The following is a 9,716-nucleotide window of genomic DNA, read 5'->3' on the forward strand; positions in this document are numbered from 1 at the left end:
CCTCCAGAAGGGTACGCGAGCAGTGTGACAGGTTGCACAGGCGTAAACAGCCGTGTAAAACACAGTCCGATGGTGTTCGATTACAGGATGCAGAAGGATGAAGTGTACGGCAATTCACGCCACTTCATGTCTCTGATCTTGTGATGAGATGTACCTTTTTTTCTCAGTCGACTGATACTCCAAAGAACAGACCAGGACAGTGATGTCCGCAGTGCTTAGGCTGAATTTCACTTGCACTTTATGGAGCTCTTGCAATGGAGGGAACTGCAAACCCGCACGGTAGAACTGATGGCAGCGCTTTCTTCAACAGGAACATTCGCGTGGCTGTCCTGCCCTGTTCAGAAAGCACAAGCTGCTTGTTTCGCACAAGACCAGTGGAAGCTTCAGACAATCTCGTGTACAATGAAGTATTTTGGGTTTCTATCTCTTACCCGGCATTACGCCAGAAGACTTTAAGAGTCGATGTTTGCACTGTAGATAAGTCTCACCTTGAAGAATGTTTGGTTAGTATTAATCTCTATTTTTATATCTTTGGGTTTGTTTCCTCTTTTGAATTAGGCAAAATTTTAAACTCTGGAGTATGGCAATTTCTCTGAAAGTGTTCTTGATGATCCTTAGCTATATGATCTCTCACGGAGTTCTTTGCAGTAACAATTTTGATCAAGAAAAAACCAAAAATCTATTAGATGTTTTGTTACAGAACTAGTGGTGACTTTGTCAGACTACTAGATTTCCCTTCCCTCATGACTGAACCTGAAACCTTACCTATTTTTCTTCATTTTGTAAACATTTCTTGTAAAGTGATCGAGAATGGACTTCTCAGAGGTATTTGGAAGCCCCTGTAGAATATTAAAGACCTCTAAAGGATTTTTTTAAAAACTACTATTAATCTACACTATTGAAATCTATATGAGTATAGTTTTTTTTAAAGTGCTAGTGTTGCCATAGCCAACTGTTCCCTATTGTTAGAAAAGCTTTTTTGTAATTCAGTATTACCTGAGCAAGTTGATTTAGTAGAACTATCTCTGGAGTGTTGTCCTCCAGAACACGAGCAGGGTGTGTTGAGCTGGGACAGAAACAACCATTAAGTTACAGGAAAGCTGATATTTTGTCCTGCACATGTTCTGTAGCATCTCCGTTGGCTGGAGGGGTACATGTTTTATGGCGATACTGCATTTCTTCCTCCACTTGCTTTGCAAAGTAATACATCTGTTTTCTAAAGGGTTTTTCTCTTTTGGCAGCACGTACAGTCCTGCAGTAGCTGAGCTGCAGGTGGGCACACACTGAGCGCAGGGGCTGGACTGGGCTGGGGCAACCAAGTCCACTCAGACGTGGATTAAATAAATTACAAATCAGTCTTACTTTGATTTTGAATATGTCAGGAGGTGTGTACTGAATGTAAAAAATGACAAGGTTAGATGAAGAGGAATGGAATATAAAATGAAAGCATCTCGCTCTGAGGCAGTGATTTTTGTGAGCCTTGCGGATTTCTTGAATGGGGATCTTCATCTCCTGTTCCTTTCCCTTTTTCCTTGAACCTCTGGCTGTAATTTATCCAGGCTGCAGCAGCACCGTTCATACTTCTGGATTCTTGTACACAGGAGCTGTAGTGATTCACTTGCTGCTTGGATTGGAAGTCCTAGACAATATTAAAAATAATTAAACATAAAGCGCACTAGTGCTGTTGAAATGGGGATAAACAGGGCAATTTTTCTTTTTGTCAAACTTGCCAAAGTCAAATAGTTCTGGAATTCAAATCTCGTTTCTTCTTACTGATGTGGTAGTTGTTCATTTTACTATGACACTAAAACTATGGTTTTGCTCTTAATAGGGCGGAGCACAAATTAGCCTTGCTGAAATATGTAGATCCGGAGAGAAATCAACGCGTTGGTATAACCTCCTTAGTTATAAGTATCTGCAGAAGCAAAACAGGAAAAGTAAACAGGGAAACATTCACTCCGAAGTACCCTGCACTGAAAAAACAGTAAGAACAACTGCTTAAAGCAAACAAATCTCTTCTAAACAGTACTAATGAGAGGGTTTATGTGGCTGAAGGACTGTTACAATAGACAAGACATGAAGACTGGTGTGTTTATATTAGAACTTGGAAATGTCATTAAGTGCAGCAAAATAATTAACATGTCAATTACAGATATGCCCTTGTCCTGGGCTAAATACTTACTGAACTGTGCTCCTCTGGAAGCTGAGGGATGTGGGATGTGGTCCGGTGTAAGTGACGTGTGATCTCCCGCCTTTCTCCTGCTGGACAGTGCACTTGCCGAACGAGCTGGGGCGCAGTGGGACCTTTGCACGTGCCCGGCACACACCACGCTCGGCCTGCGTCCTGTCCCCGCGTCCCCACGCGTGCTGGTGTCACTGGGGTGGGGGCCAGGGGTGCTCACGCGGGGCTGCCTGAGCACAGGGTGAAAATGGGCTCGGGGACACCACAGTGCGGGGAACACCGCTCTCCCAGCACCAGAGGAGAGCTGGGTGGGCTGTGCGAGCAGGAAAGAGCTTTGTGGGTTCTGAGAGTTCCGTCTTCACCAGGAATCTCTTGCTGTCCTCAGGACTCGGTCTCAGCGCTCTTAGAGCAGACAGCTGTGGAACTGGAAGCTGTGGAGAAGAAACTGGAGGAAAGCAGAAGCACTTTAACTAGTGGAGAGAGCTGGTAGGTAGCAACCCGCTGTCCCGGCGTTGTGGGCTGGTCAGAGCATTTGGAGAGTCACGTGCAGAGAAAAAAGCAGATACAGAGCTGTGGGAGGCGGCTTCTGTCTCCTCCTGTTTTGGTGAAAAATCCTGTTTCTTCCATCCTGGTGGCTGTGCTTGGGAAATGAGAACAAAGCTGATACACGGTAAAAATAGTCAATAGCACTATGCTAATTGTGTTATTCGTATCACATTCTGTGGACATCCATGAAAGCTCCACTGTATGGTGCAAGGCTTTGCTTTAATATTAATTTTAGCTGCTGTTTACATTGTTCAGGTTCAGATGTTGTTAACGAAACCCAACATGAGAAATAAAAAGCAAGCCTGACCAATGGGTTTGATGGAGATGCCAGCTGTGAGTTCAAAGGACCTGAAAAGGATGTTAAAACAATATTTCAATTTTGTTTGGCATCGCTTTTTAAACTAAGACTAATGGCATCCTGAGAGCTCCCCTTAAGACATACTCACCTTAAGCTCTGACCACACAGCTGAACCCTCAGCTTGATTCCTTTGAAGCGAGATCGGTATGAAGTTTTTGGCTGTAATGGTTGCAGTTTCACTCCAGTTTCAATTATTGCCTTATAAATCTGTGTTTGTGCAATGTCAGTGGCTATGGGACTTGCCAGGTACAACCAGCTGCCTTGGGACATGTTTCTGCCCAGCAGCTTATGGGCGGTAGCTCCTGCTGCATTACCAGAGTATTGTCCACAGCAGGCCAGTTCAATAACAAAGCTCTTCTTAACAGGCAAGACGAAGAGGTTCCTGATCAGGAAGAACAGGACGAGATCAGTGAAAATGAAGCAGAGGAGGAGGAGGAATTCTGTGCTGGAAAATCACTGTGGGAAACAGAAGAAAGTCTGGATTCCCAGCTGCACATGGAAATAGCAGTGAAGGTAACGTTGCAGGCCTTTTGAACAGAAAGATTAGTAAAGCTTCCCATTGCCCAGCTGACTGGTTGCTGTTGAGCTGAGCAAGGCTATAGCTGTTACTTGAAAGTTCATCACTGATATTTAAATGTTTATCTACCTGAAATCTTTTGAATAACTCTACATGACCACTTTGTTCCACAGTTAATATGGCATTGCTTCGTGCCTCCTTTTTGCTGCTCGTGAAAACTGTTTTCATTAATGTGATAGTGGCTTTGACTTCATTTAATTCTGAATGTACTTGTAGTCTGACAGATGTGCTGTACACGTGCTCTGTGCACGTACATTCAGTGATTTGGATCTTTGATGCAGATGCACAAGTAAGGGAATGGTGTTAAAAATCATACCTCTGTTTGCTGGGAGGTGGACAGGTCACGTTGATGTGCTGAATCAACAGGCGAAGCTCGTTGGGGTCAGTTGTGTTGAACAGCAATCAATGGCCACAGCCCGTAGGGAGCGATACAGTTAATGTAGCAGCAGCTGAGTTCAAAGAGGGAGGTCTCAGGAGACCCTGCATGAAAAGGGCTAAAGAATATGTGGTTTTGAATGTGACGCCCCTGGGACTGAAAGCGGAGACGTGTCACAGGTGTCTCAGGCAGGCGTGGGTGTGTGTCACTGGTGAGATGGCAAGCTGGCACTCACACCGCGGCGTCTGTCTTCCAGGTGGATAAAGAAACGAACACAGAGAACCTCGCACAGTCTTCTACCGTAGTGCGTCCGAAAGACAAAAGGGCAGCAAATCCACCCCAAACTCAGTTTGTCAGAGGTAGCACTATCATCCGCTCGAAAACATTTTCACCAGGACCACAAAGTCAGTATGTGTGTCGGGTAAGGAAAATGCAGTCTTGGGGTTATAAATACAGTTTTCCATTAATGAATGCACGATAACAATGTTCACTTAGTCTAAAATTTTCACAGTGACCTGACACTGTTTTCTTCTCTCCCACTTTGACTTCAGAAGTTGCACTGTCCTCACCTCCTAGACAGTATCTTTCCTGGGAACTTATAATATTGAGCACAAATTTATAAAACATATGTGTGCACGTGTGCTTGCAGTACATGCAGCACGTTGAGATGCCCAGACTAACCTGGAAGGGCTGCTGTAAGACAGGGATGAATAAGCTGCATATCAAACCTTTTCCTGCTGCTTTAGGATTATTCTGTGCTGACTTGAACTGACTTAGCTGTGTCTACCTGACTTCAGATGAGGTGAACAGGAAACCTTGATAGAAAGGGAATAATAGAAACAGCTGATAATGTCAGCAAAAAATTGTGGAAGCTCGGAAGTGTCTGGTGTGCTTTGTCTGAAGGTAACTGAACAGGCTGAGTCAGGGTGTCACTTCCACTGCTTTGAAATGTTTGTTCGCAATTATTTCCTGGACGGAGGGTCAGCCTAAACTATAACTCATCTTTTAATGGAATCTGCAAATAAGCGAGCACTGCCTTTAATCACGCATGGCCTCTCCTAAGTGGGCATGCTCTTAATACAGCCAAACCAAATTTGATGTGCAGGTTTCTCCAGTTTAGAAGCAGGTGCTTCCATAGGAACTTATTTAATTTGCAGCAGTGCTTGTTTGGAGGAGGCACCATGTCCCAGCACATGCAGGTCCCACACGCCTGTTCCCTCCCACCCCCAGGTTTTGGAAGGAGCATGAGAAGGGAATTAAACCCAACTTGAGCTGAGCTCTTTTTAAGGGTCTGGAGGCAGTCACAAAAGAAGGCAGGCTGTGTGTGTGTAACATGACAACTCTGAAGTTGAAAAACCCAGGGGTATAGCTTACAGGTAAACCTACCTCTGGCACCACTAGCTTGAAGCGCAGGTCACTGGAGAAAAGAGAAATCTCAAAATAGCCCCATGTTTCACAGCTGCTAGAAAAGAGTATTTTTTTATTACTTAGAGCTTATTTTTCTAGGCTGTTTTGCCCAGCACAGTTACTTCCACAGGAGAAGGGCAGTGGGGTAGGGTCCCATATTATACCCTACCATAGTGTCTCTTCTTCCACGCAGTGTATTCCCAAAAAGGGACAGAGTTCAAGGCTCCTGGTGGGATCTGGCTGTGGATTGCATGTTGTGCACTCAGATGGGGGTAGCAGCTGTCTGCTGTAACCTTTCACAAAACTTCATAGTTCTGCTTACGTGACTGCTTATAAACACAGAACCCTCTGATCTTGCTAATAATGTGTGTGTGCACTGTTTGTATTTGTTTCATGAAAAATACGTGGTTTTCATTTTCAGCTGAATCGCAGCGACAGTGACAGTTCAACGCTATCCAAAAAGCCCCCCTTTGTTCGAAATGCAATGGAGCGGCGAAGTGTCAGAGTGAAACGGGTAAAAACCTCACCACTCATTTTTTTCTCTAGCATAGACACTTGCAGAAAACAGAAATGTATTTTAAAGGAATAATTAGCAAACATACATCACTTGCCATGTGTTTTCATTCACAACCTTTTCTTTATGTGTGAAAAGCCTCTCAAGGCTACTTTGATACATCAGAATGTGACGGGAATGTTTAAGGTGGAAGTAATTTAGAATGGTCACCTTAGGAAGATGGTTCCTGGTATTTTCTATTTTACCAGTGCAGAAGCAGCACAGATAGTTTTCCCATGTTTATTGTTGTGAAATTCGTAATTACTTAGGATAAATGTGAGGAGCTGGGGTGGAGGGTGAGGAGGATGGTGTCTCAGATGCTCAGGTGACCCTGTTGTGGTGACTCCATGTCACACCATGAACCCATGTGCCTGTTGTGATGGCAAGCACTGAAATTCCCCCTGAATACTGGTGCCGAGCTCCTAAAGAGATGTTTTTTTGGTCAATGGAGATGCTTTGTGCCAAGAGAAGTGTGGAGAAAATGGGTCTCATGATGTATTGGGCCGTTTTGTGGAGAGTGGTCAGGACAGTTCTCATCACGGTGTTTACACACCCCTTCTTTTCCAGCCTTCAATCAAGTCCTTCGGTACAGAGCGCCTAATCCGCACTTCACTAGACCTTGAGCTGGACCTGCAAGCTTCAAAAACCTGGCATGACCGGCTGGTTCAGGAGATCTCGGTGCTGAGGGAACTGAAGGAACAGCTGGAACAAGCTCAAAGTCAGGGTGAGAAAGAGTTGCCGCAGTGGGTGAAGGATGATGAGAGATTTCGACTGCTGCTGAGGCTCGTGGAAAAACGAGTGAGTACTACCTGCCCTTGGATTTTATTCAAGATGTTTGAGAAACAAGGTTTCAGAAACAGGAGACTTTGGACAGTCAGGAAATGAAGCTTTAGCATGACAGTCACTCGTGTCTTCTCCTTGCTGCTCCATCAAGTGATTGGTGACAGAAGCCGCAGTCCCTGAGGGTCTGGTTATTCTCAGGTGTGGTGTTCACACGCTGCAGAGTCTGTGCCTGCCTTCCCACATGTGGGAGGGTTGAGAAGACAGCAGCTGTGTGTTTTGATCCTTCTGACAGAAATAATGGCTGCATGGAACTTGTGTTTGGATGATGCTTGGTTTTAGAATAGGATCCTCATGCATATTAAGTCAGATGATAGCAGACTTTTACAGGGCTCCTTCCCAATGTCTGTGATTTATCAGAGCACCTCTGCTGGCACTGGGCAGAAACAAAGTTATGGTGGCACCAGGGGTAGGAGTGAGTTGGTACAAGGTGCACTTTGGGGCACAGCTGGAGTGTGGGTTGCCACGTTCTTGTGTGAGCTGATCCGCTGGCTTAAAAAAATATAACAAGAAGCTACGAAGAAGGTGCAGACAGCACCCGTAGTTCTTACCAAAGGGCTGGAAGAGCTGACAAAAACCTCTCTCCGTGCCAGTAGTTACCTGAGAAACCTTCAGGTTAGTTTCTGTGGCTTGTGATTTCCTGAGTCAGCAGCTTCCAGACCCCTTAGACCTGCAGCTGAAATACCGCTGTATTTGGAGATGAGCTGGGACAAAATGATTCCTCCTGGAAACACAAAATGGTTCTTTTCCATTATTTGTTTAGGTGGAAAGAACGGAACACAAGTGTGAGCTCAAGGCCGATAAGATGATGCGAGCTGCGGCCAAGGACGTCCACAGGCTGCGCGGGCAGAGCCGCAAGGAGCCCCTGGAAGTTCAGTCATTCCGGTAAGTACAGCTGGCTGGGAACGGGGAGGGAAAATTGGCTGCTACCCTGATTTCTCTATGGGTGACTAAGATGCTGATGAGGAAGGCTCATCTGTATAGAAGTACTTCACTGTTCAGCTTAAACAAAGATGTCTGTAGTTTTATTTGAAAATGTAAGGTGTGAGGGTCGGGGAAAGGAGCTGCAGCGCTGCACGTGAGCTCAAAGCAACCGGCCATGCTCCGGGTCATTCCCCACCCAGCAATAAAGTCACAAATCCTTTGTTTAATACAGAAGCAGCCCTTTGCTTCCCTGAGTAATGCGCCTAGAAAGGCAAAACCCCTGAGCCTTTCCAAAGTGCTCATTTGGTACGGTCAGTGCGGGCAGTTTAACTGTGGGGATACTCCATGTTTGGTACATAAATAAGAGGTGTAGGTGGTGCGAGGAGGTGCTGCTGTTCTGTGTGGTGACAGCTGGCGGGATGAATTTTAACGTGGATGATGGACATTTCTGGCAAGACTTCTGTTGCATTAACGACTGATCATCTTTTTTTAGAGAGAAAATGGCATTTTTCACGCGGCCGAGGGTAAACATTCCAACGCTCTCTGCGGACGATGTGTGATCACCATAAAGTATTTGCTTTCCAGACAATTCTACAAATGCAGTTTGGGTTTTGAAGTTATTTATGTGGTTCTATGAAGGTATCAAGGCATTTGTATATTAGAGCTTTTGTCAGTATGTGGATGTTTTGAAGATTTTTAGGTTAAAGTTATATCATCACAGAAACCAGCATTAAAGTGACAAGATTGTATAGTTTGTATATTTAGGAATGTATTTTTGGGAAATAGAATTTTAAATAAGAACAAATGCAGCGTAAGGTGCTGTTATTCTTAAATAATGCTGTTTAGACTTTTTGTACAGCTCTGCCTTTTAGAGGTTTTACTGCAATAAAATAAATTTGAAGGAACCTCACCCCTATCTTCTATGATGTTCTGCATCGGACTCTCCTCCGAGTGGTGTGTTTTGTGCCCTGTGGGGAATGCAGGGGGCCTGTTCTGACTCCCGAGTGCTGTGAACGAATTCTCTGTGAGCTGTGAAGCGTTTGTGTTCCCTGCTGGGTCATAAAAGTGGGTGTGGCGTTCAGAATACTTGCACTTTTAACATTTGTACCGCAGCTCATGTCTGTAACGGGGCTGTGAAGGTAACTTGGGGAGCCCATTGAAACCACTGCTGTGGGAGGAGGGCTGCAGGTTTTAAGTCCATTTTAGGTTTTTCCAATAAAGTGACCTTTCTGGACAAACCTGCCTTCTTGCTTTTTGTTTTGTGTGAACGTTCTAATCACCTGGCATGTACATTTTGGTTTGTTTCTTTTCTGTCAGGGGCTGGAGGTCTGTAGCTTTGAATGTGTCTCGCTCTGTAAATCCTGCAGACGAGGCATTTTTGTGATGTAGCTGGTGTAAGTTGGGGAATGACCTATTAGAGAGCAGTGTAGGGGAAAGGGACCTGGGGGTCCTGGGGACAGCAGGATGACCATGAGCCAGCACTGGGCCCTTGTGGCCAGGAAGGCCAATGGTACCTGGGGTAGGTTAGAAGGGGGGTGGTCAGTAGGTCAGAGAGGCTCTCCTGCCCCTCTGCTCTGCCCTGGGGAGACCACACCTGGAATCTTGTGTCCAGCTGTGGCCCCTCAGTTCCAGCAGGACAGGGAACTGCTGGAGAGAGTCCAGCGCAGCCACCAAGATGCTGAAGGGAGTGGAGCATCTCCCGTGTGAGGAAAGGCTGAGGGAGCTGGGGCTCTGGAGCTGGCCAAGAGGACACTGAGGGGGGACTCATTCATGGGGATCAATATGGAAAGGGAGAGTGTCAGGAGGATGGAGCCAGGCTCTTCTGGTGACAACCAGTGACAGGACAAGGGGCAATGGGTACAAACTGGAACACAGGAGGTTCCACTTGCATATGAGAAGAAACCTCTTCCCGGTGAGGGTGGCAGAGCCTGGCCCAGGCTGCCCAGGGGGTTG

General features: G+C 45.7%; 1 protein-coding gene across 2 annotated transcripts in view; it reads left to right on the forward strand.

Moving 5' to 3' along the window:
• Nucleotides 1-8,323, forward strand: part of WWC1 (WW and C2 domain containing 1) — a gene marked incomplete at both ends in the record, with an annotated part of 66,049 nt that extends 57,726 nt beyond the window's left edge. Inside the window, 9 exons of one of the 2 annotated variants that reach the window (XM_080353484.1) lie at nucleotides 311-503; nucleotides 1,832-1,984; nucleotides 2,568-2,668; nucleotides 3,452-3,599; nucleotides 4,296-4,460; nucleotides 5,868-5,960; nucleotides 6,567-6,797; nucleotides 7,603-7,724; nucleotides 8,257-8,323. In XM_080353484.1, the coding sequence (XP_080209610.1) occupies nucleotides 311-503; nucleotides 1,832-1,984; nucleotides 2,568-2,668; nucleotides 3,452-3,599; nucleotides 4,296-4,460; nucleotides 5,868-5,960; nucleotides 6,567-6,797; nucleotides 7,603-7,724; nucleotides 8,257-8,323 (1,273 nt within the window). Of the gene's footprint in view, nucleotides 1-310; nucleotides 504-1,831; nucleotides 1,985-2,567; nucleotides 2,669-3,417; nucleotides 3,600-4,295; nucleotides 4,461-5,867; nucleotides 5,961-6,566; nucleotides 6,798-7,602; nucleotides 7,725-8,256 lie in introns of both variants that reach the window. The other variant, XM_080353483.1, reaches the window with a different exon arrangement.
• Between the last annotated feature and the right edge of the window lie 1,393 nt (nucleotides 8,324-9,716).

Source organism: Nesoenas mayeri, assembly GCF_963082525.1.
Source record: "Nesoenas mayeri genome assembly, chromosome: 14".
NCBI lineage: Eukaryota > Metazoa > Chordata > Aves > Columbiformes > Columbidae > Nesoenas > Nesoenas mayeri.